Source organism: Desmodus rotundus, chromosome 5, assembly GCF_022682495.2.
Source record: "Desmodus rotundus isolate HL8 chromosome 5, HLdesRot8A.1, whole genome shotgun sequence".
NCBI lineage: Eukaryota > Metazoa > Chordata > Mammalia > Chiroptera > Phyllostomidae > Desmodus > Desmodus rotundus.
The window spans coordinates 156,789,808-156,809,417 of NC_071391.1; the positions used below are offsets into that span (position 1 = coordinate 156,789,808).

A 19,610-nucleotide genomic window follows, 5' to 3' on the forward strand; every position below is an offset into this window, starting at 1 on the left:
TGGACTTCCAGGCAAAGACAACATGGGGAGCAGTAGCCCGTGAAGTACTGATGTGTGGTGGGTCAGGTATGTGTAGGAGACTAGGCTACACATCCTTTGTACAGGATGAGACGTCCATTGGGGCAGAATAAGAAGTCTATGGCTTGACTCAGCTTTGGGTATGCCAAGTTGTTGCATCCCCTTGTCTAAATGTCAAGCGCCAAGTTCTCCTCTTTAACTGAACTTGTCTAGTGGTTCAGAATTCCCACTCTCCCTCCACCCCACTCCTTCTTCCTTAAAGGTAAGTGCCTGTGGCAGAAGACTCAGGTTCAAGCCCCAGGGACTGATCAAAATGCTTTTCCTCATCTCATTCACAGACCCACCCCTTGTCAACTCAGATCAGCAGCAGCCAGTCCTGCCAGTATACCCTGGACCCCAAGAGGAAGCATGTGTCAGAAGCCACCTGCAAGGAAGAACACCTGTTCCTGCCTTTCTTCCTCAAGTAGGTCTCCTACTGCCCCGTGGTTCATTATCGATGGGGTCTGTGGGAGCTGAATACTTCTCAGGTGCCCTGTTTCAGGCTAGGCTGGGACGAGGTACAAAGCAGAGCCCATCCCTGTCCCCCTTTTCAAGCTAATGGGTGATTTTTTAGGAAAATCTTAGACATTCAAAACAATTTGAGACCAACAAAAGGTATTTGAGACCCAGACTCTAAGGATTATAGGTCATAAAAAGCCGGGATCTTGGCAGACTGCCCTGGTTAGAAAGAGGCTTTGTGAAGGATTTGGAATTTGGACCGGAGACCTATGTATCCAAATCTGTTTTGAAAATTGATCAATCAACTAATGTTTATTGAATAACCATTATATTCTTAGTACTGTGTGGTGGGAGATAAGAAGGGATTTCAAGGCACAGAGTTAGTCCCTTACACTCTAGACACTCCAGGTTGGATGACGGTATAAGGCACACATGTCCTTGGATTGGAAGGACAGCGAGTGTGACCAGGAGGAGGAGGTGGGTCCTGTTTATTAGGGGTGTCAGGACGTCTGCGTTTAACCATGGTTTGAAAGGTGGGCAGGATATGGAGATAAGTGGAAACAAGGGGAACATTCAACATGAAAAGTTGCTCTGGGGAGCTGCCTGTCCTTTGTTACCTGATGTCCTTCCTTTATTTCCAGGAAGCAGTTTGGGATGATGGCACAGGTTACACAGACTTTGAAACTTGAAGACACACCTAAGATCAACAGCCGCTTCTTTGATGAAGGTAAGAGACTTTATGCCCATGTGTTTGCCAGGGTGAGGACTCTGCCCAGCGTGGTCCCTGTGTCGTGGCTTGGCTCCTTGCTGGGCCCGTGAAACCTCTGCTGACTAGCCAGTTAAGTGGGCTCTGGTGTTCTGGCTGCGGGCGACACTAGAGAGAAAGCACATTCCTATCAAAACATCAAGTGACATTGGCATCCAGGAAAGGAGAAGTTTCCCAAAGCTACCTAGGTTTTTTAAAGCAGGGAACTGGCCTCCTAAGTCTACCGTTTGTAGATCTGATAACCTTGTACACCCTTGGGCAAGTGGCAGAGGGCCTTTGGGGATGGAAATCAGTCTTTAGAGCTAGAAGGGACTTTAGAGATCGCAAGCCCTTCATTTGTCTTGTATTTAAATCTGTCTTATGCATTACCTCATTGTTCTCAGCAACCTGTGATGTCAGGTGGTAACAATGTATGCTTTTATACTCATTCTACAGGAGGGAAAATGGCACATAGACAGGCTTAGTGATGTATTCGATGTCACAGAATATTAGAGGTGGTACACAGGGAGCCCCCAGGTCTAACATAAGCCAGTGCTCTTTCCAACACACCACACTTCCATGGTGAATTAACGCCCTTCCATAGCAGGTCAGAGCAGGGTAGTGGAGGGGACACAAAAGGGTCTTCCCCTCCCCACACTCTGCTATTAGATTCAACTGGAGGAAATCATGGACGAGCCTCAGCAGTAGCCCTATCTGCAGCAGCACCTTCTCACAGGTCCTTTTGGGCAAAGAGGTAATTGTATAACCAGATTCAAACAAGCCTGGATACAATTCCAGCTCTGCCTCCTATACCCAGAGAGGTCTCGGACAAGGCGAGTTGCTCAAATCTGGCTCTTAGTTCCCTTACCTTTAAATTGAGGAATAATACTCACCCACAGGGCTAGCAGGAGGAGTCGGGGAAAACACTGGAGTCACATACCTCACGCCGAGCCAGATACATAGTAGGCAAGGAGTACAGGATAGATTTCTTTTCTTTTCCCCTCTGCTGATCCTCTGCTGATGTCCAGTTTCCAGCAGACCAAGATGGGGTTGAGATGGAGAAGTAAGCAAAAATACCTTTGACACGTTCCTCCTTCCAGGGTCCAAGGAGGCAGGTCTCGCCTTTGAGAGCACCAAATCCACGGCACCACCCCAGCAGGCCGAGGCCGTGGTCAAGACCCTCCAGGAGCTCCAAAAGCTGCACGTCTCCGAGCAGAACGCCCAAAGAGCCAACCTCTTCAATAAACTGGTCACTGAGCTGCGAGGCCTCGATAGTGCGGCAGTCGCATCCCTCCTGCCCAAGCTGGTCGAGGTGTCCAGGTATTTCTTTAATGGCTGGAACTCAGTCTTTCAGAGGTCACAAACCTAGGGTCACTGCTGATCCTTGGCCAAACAGGGAATCTCAGGGACCACTGAAACATCAACCCAGATAGTCACTTAGTCGATCAGTTCTTGTTTGCTGGATGGAGAAATATCAGCTAAGGTGCCTAGAGTTCCATGGGAACCACACACGTACACACGTGGCATCCAAGGCAGACGTGTATTGGTGTGATAAAATAAGACGGAGCTGTTTGCCACATTCTGATGGGTATCTTCCCATTCCTCTTTCAGTTACCCTGGAAGGTTTGGGAGACCAAGTCCGGGCCTGTCGGAAGCCTCTAGGCTAATAGAGAGGGAACTCAGGCAAACGAAGTAATACCGGGGTTTCTGTATACTTCGAGGCCACAGCTCTCAGTGCGGTGAAGGGCAGAGAGCAAAGTGAGGACGGAAACAAGACCATGCCAATGTTTGCCTAGCGTGTTCTGTGTTCTGTTCAAAGGACAGGGATAACAGTGCTCTTTTGGTGATAAGACCAGGGGTCCTCCTTCAGACTTGTGTCCATGATGCCTCTTCCATAGAGAATGCTCAGAGGGAAGACTTCCTGTTCTTGGGAAAATGGTTCTGGGAATCTGAGTTGGTTGTTGAAATATGGTTGGATTTGGACAGTGAGTAAGGGAAATAAGGCCAGAGGGAATACCGTGGGCTAAGGCGATTGTAGCTTCCTTGAAGGCAATCTGTGTGACTCTCTTGGTCCTTTCCCTCAGCCCCATCACTCTACAAGCCTTGATTCAGTGCGGACAGCCCCAGTGTTACACCTACATTCTCCAGTGGCTGAAAAGTGAGAAAGCCAACCCACTGTTGATAGATGTTGTGACCTACCTGGTGGCCCTGATCCCAGAGCCCTCGGCCCAGCGGCTACAGGAGATCTTTAACACAGCAAAGGAGCAGCAGAGCCGGGCTGCCTTCTACGCTCTGAGTCACGTGATCAACAAGTGAGTTTTACCCTGGTTCTCCTCGCAGGAGCTGAGGAAGACCTCGCATCCCTGTATTAAGATTGTACCCCTTCCTCTACTTTCAGGCTCTGATGCTTCCTCTTCTGTTTTTCTGCTGGTCTTTTTAAGAGTAATGATCTGAAATACAAAATCAGCCAACGCAAGTTGGGAATTTCAGATAAACCTAGCCTTGCTCACTGAGTCCTAACTCTCATTCTGCAGCTACCGTGAGACACACCCTACAGCGACTCAAGACCTGCTGGGCATCGAGGATTACCTGCTGGAGCAGATCCGCGACGACTGCACTGGCAACGAAGATCACACCTACTTGATTCTGAGGGTAACTTTTGTCTGTTGTATAATCTGCACCATTTCAGAAGCCCTTTTCCTGGACACCCCTTCCTTCTCCTGCATCCTGATTTCCTCTTGGTGCCTTTCAATGCAGGTCATTGGAAATATTGGTGGAACCATGGAGCAGCTCACCCCAAGACTCACATCTGCCCTCTTGAAATGTGTCAGAAGTACAGAGTCATCACTGCTGATTCAGAAGGCTGCCATCCAAGCCCTGCGGAAAATGAAAAATAAAGATGAGGTAAAGCCCACAGAGGAGGGCTGCAAGGGAAAAGTATCCAGATCGACAAGGATTTGGAATAAGATTCTTAATCTTGTCATTCTATGGTCTTTATTCTGCTGCTTGCTAATTGCAAATTTTCAACAAGCCTATTGACTTGACTGCCTAGCAGTATGTGAACATGAGAGAAATATTTGACTTCGCTGCTGCTCCAAAATGCAGAATTTGAGATTTTTTTAGCACATGTTATCCTCCTATCAGATCTACCACTGCTCCCACTCTTATCTTAGGAAGCCAGGCCTAATTTCCTCCAATCTCCCAAATCTCTGATGGTCAGCCTGCCCGCACCTTCGATGGCAATGGCTCCGTATCTTTGGACACTACTTTATTTACTAGCCCCGACTCTCACTATCCCTTTCCACCTTTACCCTCATATTGAAATAATTTATGGGAAAACAACTTCATTTTCAATTAGTGGCAGGTCTCCAACAAGTCATAACTTGGCTGTAGCTTGCATATTTTAATGAAATTGAACTTGACATGCATTTGATAAGAGTATTCCAAGAAACCTTCCTCAAGCTCGTTGTTCTGGGGAACACTAGCAAGAAGATGCAATACCATCATTTGAAGAGTTATTAGAGAGAAGTTCAGCTTACACATAATAAATTGCTTGCAACCATGCCAATTGTTTGCAAGTCTTGTTCTCTGACCCAAGGACAGTGATAACAGTCCCCTCTTTTGGCTATAGGTCCGGGAAGTCCTTCTTCAGACTTTCCTGGATGCTGCTGCTCCAGGGGATAAGCGACTGGCTGCCTATCTCATGCTGATGAGGGACCCTTCTCAGTCAGATATTAGCAAAATCACCCAACTTCTCCCAGGGGAACAGAATCAGCAAGTGAAGAACTTTGTGGCTTCCCACATTGCCAACATCTTAAACTCAGAAGAATTGTATGTCCAGAAGTAAGTAAGAGTAATTTTCTCCCACCTGTTACAAAGGGCTGAAATTCCAAACCTCGAATTGGATTTAGCCCCTGCCTGCCCTTTATAGAGCATTATTTCTTATGCAGCAAACAGTGGTACAAAAGGACAACAAACCTGAGCCAAACTCTTCGGGCAGATTCATGAGTTTGGTAGCACCTGGAAATCCATCTTTACTTGGGGGGAGAGGGGCAAAGCATAAGTTACATGATGTGTCAGCTCAAAATATCATCCTTCTTTTCTTCTAGTTTGAAAGACCTCGTGAAAGGAGCTCTGGAAAACTCTCAGCTTCCAACTCTCATGGACTTCAGAGCGTTTTCCCGGAACTACCACTTTTCCAAATCTGTTTCTCTCCCATCACTTGACCCAGTCTCAGCCAAAATTGAAGGCAATCTTATATTTGATCCAAATAATTACCTGCCTAAAGAAAGCATGCTGAAAACTACTCTTACTGTCTTTGGACTTGCTTCGGTTGACCTCTTTGAGGTAAGTGCAAGACTGAAGAACAGTCTTATGTTTTCTAGTCCATTCTGTTCTACACCATAAATAAAAAGTCAAGAGACTCGTGAGCCAGGTGGAGGAGGAAAAAGAATCATCAGGCTGTAGCTCCACACCGTCCCTTCAAGGACTTTTTCTTCCCACCTCCCTTCCTCCCTGCTAGGGGGTCACCTGAAGCATGACTTCTTATCATGAATGGAAATGCAGATGTTTCATAGAAGTCCTTAGACCCAAAATACAAGGAAGTGCATGGTGTATGCACTCAGACAGAACTGGTTCAAACCCCAAATCCACTCCCAACTCTGAATCTTTGGTTTAATTATTTGTCCTCTCTAAACCTTAGCTGCCTTTCTGGAAAAAAAAAAAAAGGCAAATAAGTTCTGCCTTTCAAGATTCTACTAAGATTTCAATAATGCAACTCCTATGAAGGGCTAAGCTCAGTTCCTGTCTTATAGTATTCATCAAATACTTGTTTAATTAAATGGACATCAAGAGGGGAATAGGAGGTTGACATACAACAAAGAAACCTGATAGCATTTCTTGCCCGATTTTCTTTCTCAGCTTGGTTTGGAAGGAAAAGGGTTCGAGCCAACATTGGAAGCCTTCTTTGGGAAGAAAGGATTTTTCCCAGACAGTGTCAACAAGGCTTTGTACTGGGTTGATGGCCAAGTTCCTGATCATATCTCCAAGGTCTTGGTGGACCACTTTGGCTACAGCAAAGATGATAAACATGAGCAGGTATGTTTTTGTTAAGTGTCATCTCAAGGAAAGCCTTGGGTCTCGGTACAAAAATATTCTTATCTAAGCCTGGAAGTAATCAAGGAACTGTTTAACTTAAGTGACAACTATGGCTTTTATTGATTGGTCCTATGAAAGTAAGAGCCAGTATCCTCTGCAGTTATGGGGCTCCTGGAGATGCAGTGTGCCCAGGAACCAGACTCTTCAGAGGCACTCTAGCATACTAAGAGTGTGAACTCCAGGGCATAGGTTTGGACTCTACCCTTGCTGTCTTCAAGCTATGCAACCCTGGGCATGTTGCTTGATATTATGTCTACCTGTTTATGCATCCCTGGTGTGCAAATAGTAACCCATACCTCGCAAGGTTATTTAAAGACTAAATGAAATAAAGTATGTAAACCTTTAAGCCGAGTGCCTGACTCTGGTACTGATTGTTCAATAAGCAGATGCTATTATAATTTTTAAATTCTTATTTTCATCATTTTTAACTTCTTTTTGTGTGTGTCACCCACATCAGTGCATTAGCTAATAAAAGCCAAATTCACTTTGAAGCTTGCATAAGCCCCCACGGAAGGAGTAGAAAATAGATAGTGTAATCTGGAGCTTCCCAGTCCTTAACTTTTTGCTACCCAGAGTGTGGTCTAGTCGTTGGCATCAAAGCCGAGCTTTAAAGAAGTGCAGGCTTTCAAGCCCAGTGGGATCTGCTGAATCCAAACCTGCACTTTAACGAGATCCCCAGGTGGCTTGCCTGCACATTTCAGTTTGAAAAGCAGGGCAATAATTTACCTCTAGGTGCTCACAGATGGCCCTACCTTTTTCTTCCAATTTACTTACTTCTACTTGAGGCTGAGGGACATTGATCTATTCTGAGTCTGTCATTTACTGTTTTCTCTCTCAATGACTAAGCATCAGTCAATGGAATTTTTCTTATCACTAAGAAGAACTTGTCTAGCATCAGGTGTTTTCAATCTTTTGGCCAATTTATTTGACAGCCAATTTTCCCAAGAAACCCCTACTATTCTTCCCTACTCAAAGGAGAGAGGGCGTAAACAGGGGAGGGGGTGGAATATAGAGGGTCTTCTCATCTTGGGGGGCCTAGGGACGCTGTCATCCTGGAGAGTAGAGATTCCCCATTCTATTCATACATTATTTAAGTTACAAATAGTGTGGAAACACCACTGTCCCTGACAGACCTCAGTTATTTCATCTCAATTTGGAGAAGCTATTTATCTTTCAAATAGGAGGTGAGAGCCTGATTTCAGTGTCTGCTCTGTATCCCCAGCTCTGAGTGTTTCTGTGTGGGCCCATGGCAGCTGCAGCAGACAGGACCCACATCAGAAATCTAAAGGTGTTTGACAGTGCTGATATCTCACTGGGTCTTTTATTGGTTAATTCCCAGGACATGGTCAAAGGAATTATGCTCAATGTTGAGAAGCTGTTCAAAGATTTGAAATCCAAAGAATTCCCAGAAGCCAGAGCCTACCTCCGCATCTTAGGAGAGGAGCTTGGCTTTGTCAAGCTCCATGACCTCCAGTTCCTGGGAAGGCTGCTCCTGAACAGTGTCCGTACTCTGACAGGGATCCCGCAGGTGGTAAGTGGGCCTGGCCCTATCACAGGTGGTGAGGTTAGCCTGTGCTGCTTTTAGATCTCTCAGACTCCCTTAAGATTCTGGTCACACAAACCAGCAAAAGTGCTCATACTTTCTTCAAAAATACAGGTTTGGCCCTGCCTGGGTGGCTCAGTGGTTTGGAGCATCATCCCAAAAGGTTGCGGGTTCAATCCCCAGTCAGGATACATACCCAGGTTGTGGGATCAATGCCTGGTTGGGGTGCATGCAGGAAGCAACTGATTGATGTTTCTCTCCCATCTGTCTCTCTCTCTTCCCCCCACCAAAAATCAATAAAATGTAGCCTCAGGTGAGGATTTAAAAAAGAGACAGGTTTGTCTTGAATTTTAGTGAAGAAGATTCTTGGATCACAGGAATTGGTAACATTTAGAAATTAAGCTATTCATACTTAGATGTATCTTTGAAGAGCATTCATTTGTTCATCTGGAAAACAATGCTGAGTATATCTCTCTCTACCTATGCTACAGGCTTCTTTTAATACTGAAATGATGCAGTGATTATGAAAGAATATATTTGGCTAACTGTAATCTGTTACTAATTATGAGCTATATTTTTGTTATTATTAATTTACTAAGAAGGGAGAAAATATGGAAATTTACTCCCCTGATTTAATAAATAAAAATGCTTAAGGAAACTGATCTCAAGTATTTTCTAGGCATGTCTTAAAAAACAAAAGCAATCCATACTTAATATGTACATCATCTCAATAAGTTGTTGGTTTCAAAAAATTGGTTTTACTGTAACATATTGTACTTCAAATAATCCTTCATTTACATTTAGACTCCAAAAATCCAGAATGAAGCCATGCTGAGCAATGGGACTTCATGAAGCGCTGAGGCCCAGCAATATTTTTAAACGCCTTCTGAATTACCAGTTGAAAATGATATGATAGCTATCCAGGGCAATATTTTATATCCCAATTTTTTGAAATCAATAATCATTCATCTTGCCCTAACTGGTGTGGCTCAGTGGGTTGAGCATCATCCTACAAACCAAAAAGGTCGCCGATTTGATTACTGGTCAGAGCACATGCCTGGGTTGTGGGCCAGGTTCCCAGTTGGGGATGCGCTAGAGGCAATAGATCAACATTTCTCTCACACATCAGTGTTTCTCTCCCTTTCTTTCTCCTATCCCCTCTCTCTAAAAATAAATAAATAAAATCTTTTAAATAATAATAATTTATCTTTACTAATTAAACTATTCAGCTAATCAAAATATGCTAGACTTTTTTTTCTGGGTAAAGAAGAAGAATTATTTGCTGATGTGTGGGAGGGGCTATTCCACAAAGCCCACCTCCAGGAGGCTCAGGTTCACTTACTCTCCCCTGTTGTAACTGCAGATTGCAGAGGCCATAAAGAGAGGTTCAATGAGTGACTTGTTTCTTCACTACATCTTCATGGACAATGCCTTTGAACTCCCCACCGGCCTTGGCTTACCACTGCAAGTGTCCTCCTCTGGAGTCCTCACTCCCGGAATGAAGGCCGGGGTGAAACTGGAAGAAGGCAATGTAAGACTCTGTTTCCCTTCAGATTCCTCCAGTTGTTCTTTTCTTCCGGGGCGGGTATCTTCTGCCATTTTCATATGTGTTTCAAGCTCAAGGTGAAGTGCCTCGTCAATGTAATCACCTCATTAGTTCGGATGAAAAACTTTAGGGATCCATTAGGATGCTCCACCTTGCTAGCTCCCATGGGGCATGGCAGTCACACGAGAACCCAGCTATTCTCTCAGTACATGGGGATTCCTGTTGGTTTTTTATCTTATGCTTAAAGTTAACTTGGGCACTTCCTAGTCCTGGATATCAGTGTTGTCTGGCCCTGGAAAACAGAGAACTTGGCTTTTCTCCCTTCAAACAAGCACAGTAATGTTTCCTGAGGTGTGAGCCATCCAGAGATGTTTGCCCAGAGATGGGAAAGACGGTTGATTTGATTGCAGAGGACTAAGTTATTTAACAAAGCTGAATAGGTCGTTTTCTGACTCACAGAGAATGCAGGCGGAACTGGTGGCAAAGCCCTCTGTGTCTGTGGAGTTTGTGACAAATATGGGCATCATCATCCCAGACTTTGCTAGGAGTGGTGTCCAAATGAACGTCAACTTCTTCCACGAGACGGGCCTGACGGCACGAGTTGTCCCAGGTGCTGGGCATCTGAAGTTCATCATTGAAGCTCCAAAGAGGCCAGTCAAGCTGTTCAGCATCAGGTGATTCTTTCAGTTGGATCTGACTGGCCAGTTTGCAGGAGAATTGAGACTGTATCTGCAGGACTTGACCCAGCGAGACAGCCGATTGAGATGGTTTTGGCCTTAGTGTGTCTGGTGCGACAGAGGGAGAGAAGGTGCTGGATTACCTATTTTTAACCTACACTCATTAAATAATTTTCCCAACTTTCTGCATTTTACTAAATGGAGACTTAAGATCTAGATTACCTAGTTGTTATTAGGTTATGGGGTTTTTTGTTTTTTATTTGTTCATTGTTTTGAGAATGAAAAAAGCATTAGCTCTAGATAAATCATGCTTGGGAAATGAACATTTTTCCCAGAAAAAAATACCAAAGGACATACTGATAGGTGGCAGCTAGCTCAGTAGATACAGCATGGGAGTCCTTATCTCATGATTACAGGATAGAGAGCCTCAGATTAAGAGCTTTATTTTCAGTGATCTCCTCAAATAGTGATTTACCGTAGGTTCTGTATGTGGGGCACATTAATTTGTTGATTCAAAAATAGTAAAAATAGTGTTGAATTGCCTACCATAGACCAAGCATGTTGAGTGAGAGAGCTTACAGTTACAGGAAGGGCATACGAAGAAGCGAGCAGTACCTGTAAAGTGCAGGCTAAGTTAGGGGATGTATTAGAGGATCGTGAAGTTCTGCAGCACGGAGCCTGTGCTGGAAAGCTTCAGGAAAGCTTCCTGAAGAAAGTCATACCGGAACTGATATCTGGAGTTCTGTCAGAATTACTCAGACAAAACAGAAAGGAATGACTGTCCCCAGGCCAACAGAAAAGCATGCGTGGTAGCCTGGGGTGGGGGGAAAGAATACGGTTCAAGAGCTACAATAAATTCAGTGTAATAGCGTGCCCAGGGAACAGAATGAGAGATGACATGAGAGGCTGGCAAGGGTCTGTCTTTTGAACTATCTTAAGGAGTTTGGCCTCTTCTGAAGGCAAAGGAGTTTAAAATGGGAACATAAATAAAATAAGTTGGTGTTTTAGAAGATGTACTCTGACTCCAGAGTGGAATACGGGTGGGCAGGAGACATGACCAGACACAGGGAGACTGGTTAGAAGTCTGTCACAATCATACATGGGTGAGAGATGCCAGTGGCCTGCTGGGCGTAGAAAGGAGTGAGCCAACTCTAGAAAGTCTTAGAAACGTGAGTACTTGGTGATTGACTGGATACGGGTGGGGTGAGGCCAAAGAAGGAGGAAAGGGGTGTAGGGGGTGCCATTCATTGAAAAAGGGACTAATGAGGGAGAGGGGCTGGTGTGGAGGAAAATGACAAATTCAAGTTTGGATATATTGCATTGGAACCAATTAGAATATCCAGGTGGCAACTGGGCCAATGGGTTTGAGTGCAGTAAAAAGGTTTGAGCTACAAATGCAGATTTGGGAGTTGGCATAGAGAGGTTATTGAAGTCAAACAGCAATTGGTATAGAGTAAAACATGAGGGACTAGAACAGGAATGTGGAGAATATAAACATGTAAAGGAGGAGGGGATTAGCAGTAGAGAGTGAGAAGGAGTGACCAGAGACACAGAAGGAGAGCCAAGGCTGTGAAAGGTCACCGAAGCCCAGGAGTGTCCAGAAAGGTGGATCTGGCACTTAGGGCTCCGGCCCACCAGGATAGCTGCATCTTAGGGCACCTCCAAGATGCAGAAACAATACTGAGGAAAGAGCATGATCAATCAAAGAAATACTTGGGTGAAACCAAGATACCATTGAACTTTCTCGTACTGACTACTTTTTTAAGTACACACTTGGGAGAAGGATGCCATAGTTGTTTTGTAGGTTAGGGACTCTAAAGTCTTAATCTGGCCATAAGTGCGCAACTCCACTGAATGTTTCTAAGAGATCAAGGAAGATGAAACCTAAAAATGTCCATTGGAGTGGGGAGCAAGGTGATTGGAGATGCTGATGAGAGCAGTTTCAGAAGCCCAATGGGGGTGGCAGTCAGATGGAAGTTCAGGGAGAAGGGTGTTGAAAGAAAGTGGAGACTGCAAAGACAGACGAATTTCTTGATGGCGAGGGAAGTGAGAGGGAGAAGAAGGGAAAAAGTGTGTGTGTGTGTGTGTGTGTGTGTGTGTGTGCGCGCGCACACGTGTAGAATGGGAGAAGACACTTAGTATGTGTAATGCTGGTGGAAAGAAGCCCGTAGAGACTAAGAGATTTCAGATGAAAGGAGACAGGCACCTGTTACCCTGCATCATAGGAAGGAAGGAACACACCTGAGGTCAAGTCCTGGAGATGGTTACTTTACACCGCTGAGCCTGTTTCCTGTATAAAAGGAAGCCCCTAATACCTACTGTTGTGGGGATTACAGATAACAAATGTAAAGAACTCAGTGCAGTGCCTGAAATATAGTCACTGTGATGCTCTTCTTAGTATGATTTGTGTCTTCGTAAAGCAAAGAATTTGAGGTGGGTGTGGACAGAGGGGAGATAGAGAGCAGGATAAGAGGGCATTTGCACTATGAGAATCAGTGATGTTCATTTTGATTCATGACTTCAAAATAACTCTGGGTATTTCTTTCTTCACTAGCAACACATTGCACTTGGTCTCTACCACCAAAACGCAAGTGATTCCATCTTTAATGGAGAACATGGAGTCCCGGTCAATCTGCAAGCCTTTCATTACCGGCCTGAACTATTGCACCACGAGTGCCTACTCCAACACCAGTTCCTACTATCCTCTGATCGGAGACACCAGGTCAGACACACTCCAAGTCCTGCCCAGCGTCTGATTACCTTCTACCTAACAGGGCAAAGGAAAAACTGCTGTGTTGTAGGCCTCTGTCACCAGCCTCAGGAGTTTGTACCATCTTATTTAAAACAGTGGTCCTCTACCCAACACACCTGAAAGGCACACAGATTCCTGCCTAAACTTTGAGTCTAGGACTGGGTTCCTCCGTAGGCAGGAGGGGAGTGGTGGCAGTGAAAGGTGAGGAGTCCTGACCACTAAGGGAGGTCTTAGCTCCAAAAATAAATAGCCAAAGTAATTCTCTCATACTCCTCAAGGGACCTGCACCCACTGCCCTTGAGAACCACTCCTGTAAAAGCATCTCCCTGTAGCTGGTGCCCCCTTTCTCCCATATGATAAGGGGATCACAGCACATATTCCAGTTTGCTTCTAATTCAGTGTCTGTGTTTCTGAGCCTCCAGACACATTGGGGAGGCCTTGCCTAGAGCCCACAGGTGTTCAAAGCCCTGGCCATGCTTAAAAGTAACTTGTCTTCAACTCCCCATCCCCCACTTTCACTGCTTATTCTCAGCTTTCCTGACATAACCAGCAACTTCAGCTTGTCCAGGAGCCCTGGGAATACTGGGCTCTGCCCTTGCCTTGGGCAAGGACTTGAAAGGGATGGTAAAGCTCATCATCAGTTAAGGAGAAGAGTCAATCTTAAAATAAGGACCATGTTTTTGTTGCTATTGAGGCTGAGTTGCTTTGTTGGCATCCTCATCATGGAAAGCTCTAACATCACTCACCACATGTATTGTAGCATCTCTAGGTATGAACTAGAACTGAAGCCCACGGGAGAAGTTGAGCAGTATTCTGCCAGTGCAATCTACAATCTCCAGGAAGAGGGCGAAGCCTGGGTGGACTCGCTGAAGTTTGTAATTCAGGCAGAAGGTAGGTATCCAGAAAAGGGCTCTTCCATCCCTGCTCTCAGGTCCATCGCAGGTCCAGAGCTCATGAGGAGAACATCTTTAAGGTAATGTGTATAACAAATAGGTACTGAGTGCCTGATCAGTGGCAGACTATTCTAAGAGTGGAGGCTAGAACACTAAAGAGTGGAGAGAGTCCCTGCCCTCATGGAGTTTGCAGCAGACAACCAAACCAGTAAATATTTAGAACGTCAGAGTGGTGCTGAGGAGAAAAAGGGGACATAGAGGAGTGCAGAGAATGGCGGGAGTGGAGGGAGGAGGCAGGAGAAGGGGAAGTAAAGTCTCACTGCCAAAGGGAGCATAAAAAGAGAAACTTGAAGGAGGTAATGGGATAAGCCATGTGAAAAGAGCTTTACAGGCTGAGGAGCCAGCAGGTGCAAAGGCCGTGAGGTAGTTGTATAGCTGCAATGTTTGAGGAAAAGGAGGGAAGCCAGTATGGCTGAAACAGAGAGAGCAGGGAGGAGATGAGGTCAGAAAGATAGGGCAATGTGGAAGAAGGGTAGTCTTGTCTTGTGGGTTTGGTAAGGACATTGGCTTTTACTACATGCAATAAAAAGCCACTGGAGAGTTTTCACGATTTGATTTATGTTTATTTTAGGAAAGACTTTAGGAGGACATAGACAGAGAAATTAGTATGTAGGTTATGGCATTAATCCAAGCCAAAGGTTGGTTGCAGGGAGGGGCTTTGGATTAGAGTGGTGGCCGTGGAGAGCTGCAAAATGATTGGATTCTGGCCATAGTTAGAAGATTAGGCTGACAAGATGTGCTGATGGAGTGGGTGTTGAGTGTAAGGAAAAAAGGAATCGAGACAACTACGTTCTTCAGCCTATGCAACTGAAAAACGGAGATGCCATCCACTGAGATGGAAAAGGCACTGGAGGAGTGGGTTTTAGGGGATAAGACAAACTTAGATGTTCACTTTGAGAGATTTCTTAGGTAGGAATAGTGTCTTTCCAAATTAAACTAGGAAAACAAATCCACAGGGGAAATCCACAGGGTGCATGCTGGAAAAATATGTCATTTGACAATGTTACAGAAGACATAAAATACGTAAACCTGTGGATTGGAGGAAACATGGGGTCCTTGTCGGAAAGGAAGAAGTTTGGGAAGGATGACGCAGGGTGTAGGGGAAGGGCAAAACACCAGGGAGGGTGTCATCAGAGGAGAGTCATATAGAATTGTCACATCTGCCTGACACAGAAGGACCTCGAGCCCTTACTGTCCCCAGAGTGTGCGGAGTGTTTCCCACAGCAGGCCCTTTGTATTTCCGATTCCCTCTGCTGGAACGTTCTCCCCCCAGAATGCAGCATGGCTCAGCCCTTCTCCTCATTCGAGTCCCTGCCCAAATATCCCCTTACCACGGACAGCTTCTCTGACCACCACACATGACATAGGCAATCAATAAATATTTTCAGATTGAACAAATAAATACATGAGCATCACTGAGTTGAAATATGAGGGTAAAATTCTGCAGGGTCCTCATTTAAGCCCATGGAGTAAGTAGTTGGGGTTTCTCTGCCTTTTCTTCTCTCTCCTTCCTAAACAGAGCTTCTGAATACACGTTTTGATTACCTTGTACATTCTTTTAGGTGTAAAGCAGACCGAGGCCTCTATGACATTCAGATATAACCGGCAGACTATGACTTTGACCAGTGAAATGCAAATTCCAGATTTTGACGTTGACCTTGGGACAGTCCTCAGAGTTAGTGATGAATCTGCTAAGGAAGAAACATCTTACAAACTCACCCTGGACATTCAGAACAAGAAAATCACGGAGGTCACCCTCACTGGCCAGATAAGGTACAGAAGGCTCAGGGTGACCTGACCTGAGCTGCTAGCCCCCGTGGTTCTTTCCTATCTTTGAAGCTGACCAGACAAGGGCATTCCTGGTCTACAGCCCGAGGGGCAGATAGAACCCTCAGCTTTCTGACCCCCTGCACATGCCCAGTTAGATTTTTCCACCATGCACTGGGCACTTACTATTCATCAGGCCCTGTGCTGGGTGCTTTAAAGAAATGATCTCAGTCCTCATAATAAACTGCAAGGTAGGTATGAGTTTCCCTGTTTTATTGATAAGGAGATGGTAGCTCAGAGGGGTTAAATAATTCGGACAAGATAATAGAGCTAGTCAGTGGTGGTGCAGCTTTCAAAAAGTTTTTGAAAACCTCTTTCTCCCCTACCTCCCTGGAAAGTCCTGAGTTTGTGCTGACTGTAGAAGGCAATGAGTATAATCTCCCGTCATTTTCTCTGAGCCACCCACGTATTTCATTTTCATCACCACAAGTCGAACTTCTATTGAATCCTGCACACCTCTTTGGCAGGGACAAAGTCATTGCTATCAACTGATTTTCTTTTCAATAGTTGTGACAAGAAGGAAGAAGGCAAAATCAAAGGTGTCATTTCCATACCCCGTTTGCAAGCAGAAGCCAGAAGTGAAACCCTCGCCCAGTGGTCTCCCACAAAACTGCTCCTCCAAGTGGACTCATCCGCTACAGCCTATGGCTCTGCGATTTCCCAAAAGTTGGCCTGGCGTTACGGTGCGTGCCTCTTCCCCCCGGGAGAGCTTCCAAGAGCACTCTGTACTCAGGTGCAGTGTTGAGAGCCATTTTTTTGGTCAGGGGCTGACCTGGTGCCACTGACGACTATTTCACATGTGTGTTTTCAGATGAGGACAAGATTGAATTTGAATGGAACACAGGCACCAACGTGAATACAAAAAAAGCAGCTTCCAATTTCCCCGTGGATCTCTCTGATTATCCTAAAAGCTTGCACATGTATGCCAATAGTCTCTTGGATCACAGAGTTCCTCAAACAGACATGACTCTCAGGCACATGGGTTCCAAATTAATAGCTGTAAGTACAAATCAGTCAACAAATACATGGTTAGAAGTGCTAATTACATACCCAACCCTGAGCTAGGTGAAGGAGGGGATCCAAAGATGGATAAGGCACGCTTCCTACCCCCAGAGACTTTCTGGGGAGAAAAGAAACAGCCATGCCTGGTTACACTGTTACACATGGCTGGATACGGTAAGTGCTAAGTGAATATACTACTAAGAGGAAGAATCTGCTGTGACTAGATATCAAAGGAAGCTTCAGGACACTGGCTAGGAGTCTGACTATGTGATATGCTCCTTTAATAAAATACAGGAAGCAATCAATGACGACTAAAAATTCATAATTTTCTGTGATTTATTTTTGCCTTTCGGGGCATCATCCTGCTTAGTGATTGATCTGTCAAATATGGATTATCGCCTAATCTATGCCCATTGCTCTGAAAATTTTCTGTTACTTTGTAGACAACAAATATATGGCTTCAGAAGGTGTCCATGAGTCTTCCTTATGCCCAGAATTTGCAAGATTACCTTAGTGGCCTAAAAGACTTGAACCTTCAGACGATGGGATTGCCAGACTTCCACATCCCAGAAAACCTCTTCTTGAAAAGGTATAAAAAAAAAACCAGAAATATTTCTTGAACCATGCATAGTAAATGGAAGATTCTACTTAGCACGATTGAGACTCTAATTCACATTTTTAAGGGAAATGATTTAAGCATTTTAAGGATATTAATAGCGGTGGCATACACACTGTGGCATTTTTGTATTATTCAACATGAGGTCAGAATGTCAATGCCAGCCCATTTAGCAAGAACCTAAGAAATAATTGAGTATTCTAGTACTTTCACCCTAAAACGTTTTATTTACACAACCTAACTGGAAAGCCAATCCATTCTCCTCCATTGTAAGTGAATTCCCCCTTTGTTCAGGATCAGAATATACTCATACTTGTTTGACTTAAAGAATGAAAGAATATCTAGTGGAACTGTTGACTGTTGACTGTTGCTGTGGAGCTCCAGAGGGTCATTGAGCGCTGAACGAAGGGAGCATTCTGAGAGAATATTTCCCTTTAGCAAAAAGCCTCATCCTTACAAGGAAGTCAGGTTCCAAACTACTCAGGCCACTTTTGTATTTACAGAAATACGCAAGTGCTTTTCTTTATTTCATGAAAATAAAGAATCAGAGCATGATCTAAAAAGACAATTGTCTTTTTTAGATTGGCTGTTCTCTGTATGATCTTCAGGGTTAAGAAAACAAGTTGCCTGTGTCACAGGGGCCTTTCCATAGTCTGCGGCTGAGCAGCAGAGTTTAATAAACCACATACGTGTGAATGGAAGGAAGTCTGCTAAAGCCCTTACATGGGCAAAACCATTCAAGATAAGAGGAAAAAGTGGCAGCTTCATAGGACTCAGAAACCTCTTCCTTCACCACTAGTGCCTCTGACCAGCAGTCTTCCCTGTGCTGTGCTGACAAGATAGGACCACGGATCTCAGACTCATCTAGGGTCTGATCGAGCATCCTTCTTCTGGATGTCAGGATGCTGGCTGGATGCACACCATCCAGTTGCTGTTGGAGTAGTGCAATGAACAGTTGATTTCCTTACAAAATTTAAAACTCGGCCATTCTACTTTATCCTCATAAGTTATTATAATAGTCCATGATATATGCATGGTATTGAAAAGACTGCAGAGTCGTTTGGCTATTTTTCTCCTTTGCTATTTAGCTCTGTGAGGTCAGCAGAAAGGGCACTACTACCCTCACTGCACAGATAACATCACTGAGACTCAGAGAGGTGAATTCACTAACATGGTATCACCATCAGTGGAAGCTAACACTCTGTCCCACACCTGTGTTCTTTCCACATGTCAAGTTGCTTGAATTCAGTTCAGCAAATATGTACCAAGTGTCCCCTATGGGCAAGATACTAGATTAGGTACAGTGAGAAGAAAAAAACTGGACAAGTTGTAACCCTTCCTCCCAGGAAGATAACATGTAGACATGGACAATGGAGCAAATAGTTTCTAATTACATAAGCAGAATTATGACATGCTCTTTGAGATGGGTATAAGGGACTGTGTCACTATTAGAACAAGAGCAACTAACTACAACTTTGGTTGGTACTAATAAGGAAGCGGCTCTTGGAAGGGTTTCAAATGGATGTGAGTGTTTGATAGATGGAGACGAAATTTTGCAGAGGGATTCGGGCATAGGGAGCAGCATGAGGAAAAGCGAGAATGGGTTTGGGAATGAGGCATATGCGCCATCACTTGGCAGGTCAGATGGCAGAGAATTTTGAGTTCTTGATACCTGACCATGGGGATGCTGTCTTTGTTGTTCATTTCAGTGATGGCCGGGCCAGATACACCTTGAACAAGAACAGTTTGAAAATTGAGATTCCTTTGCCTTTTGGTGGCAAATCCTCTGAAGATCTAAAGATGGTGGACACTATTCGGACACCAGTCATCAACTTGCAATCTGTGGGATTCCACCTGCCATCACGAGAGTTCCAAGTCCCTACGTTTACCATTCCCACAGTTTATGAACTGCGGGTGCCTCACTTGGGCGTCCTAGACCTCTCCACAAATGTCTACAGCAACTTGTACAACTGGTCCGCCTCCTACACCGGCGGCAACACCAGCACAGACCACTTGAGCCTTCAGGCTCGTTATTACATGAAGGCTGACTCTGTGGTCGACCTGCTGTCCTACAGTGTGCAAGGTGAGCCATGCTTGGGTAGAGGGTGCACAGGGCTAAGTTACCGCAGGCTCTGATGGGATAGGCTTCTCCAGGAAGAAAAAGACTTGGGTTTACTTACAGATATTTTTCTTGCTACTCAGAAACCCATTCATTCATTCATTCATTCAACCAATAGCAATATGTATTAAATATATCCAGCATTCCACTAGGCAGT

The 19,610-nt window shown here is 44.8% G+C and overlaps 1 protein-coding gene across 1 annotated transcript in view; it reads left to right on the forward strand.

Annotated features, from left to right (window-relative positions):
• APOB (apolipoprotein B) overlaps positions 1 to 19,610 on the forward strand; it is a 38,333-nt gene that overhangs the window by 7,194 nt on the left and 11,529 nt on the right. The window contains exons 7-25 of the mRNA XM_045189621.3: positions 357 to 481; positions 1,158 to 1,243; positions 2,362 to 2,581; positions 3,346 to 3,573; positions 3,796 to 3,913; positions 4,019 to 4,165; positions 4,893 to 5,104; positions 5,371 to 5,608; positions 6,182 to 6,358; positions 7,758 to 7,949; positions 9,325 to 9,492; positions 9,967 to 10,181; positions 12,739 to 12,906; positions 13,697 to 13,827; positions 15,452 to 15,662; positions 16,224 to 16,399; positions 16,528 to 16,715; positions 17,162 to 17,307; positions 19,044 to 19,417. Of these exons, the coding sequence (XP_045045556.2) occupies positions 357 to 481; positions 1,158 to 1,243; positions 2,362 to 2,581; positions 3,346 to 3,573; positions 3,796 to 3,913; positions 4,019 to 4,165; positions 4,893 to 5,104; positions 5,371 to 5,608; positions 6,182 to 6,358; positions 7,758 to 7,949; positions 9,325 to 9,492; positions 9,967 to 10,181; positions 12,739 to 12,906; positions 13,697 to 13,827; positions 15,452 to 15,662; positions 16,224 to 16,399; positions 16,528 to 16,715; positions 17,162 to 17,307; positions 19,044 to 19,417 (3,520 nt within the window). The remainder of the gene's footprint in view (positions 1 to 356; positions 482 to 1,157; positions 1,244 to 2,361; positions 2,582 to 3,345; positions 3,574 to 3,795; positions 3,914 to 4,018; positions 4,166 to 4,892; positions 5,105 to 5,370; positions 5,609 to 6,181; positions 6,359 to 7,757; positions 7,950 to 9,324; positions 9,493 to 9,966; positions 10,182 to 12,738; positions 12,907 to 13,696; positions 13,828 to 15,451; positions 15,663 to 16,223; positions 16,400 to 16,527; positions 16,716 to 17,161; positions 17,308 to 19,043; positions 19,418 to 19,610) is intronic.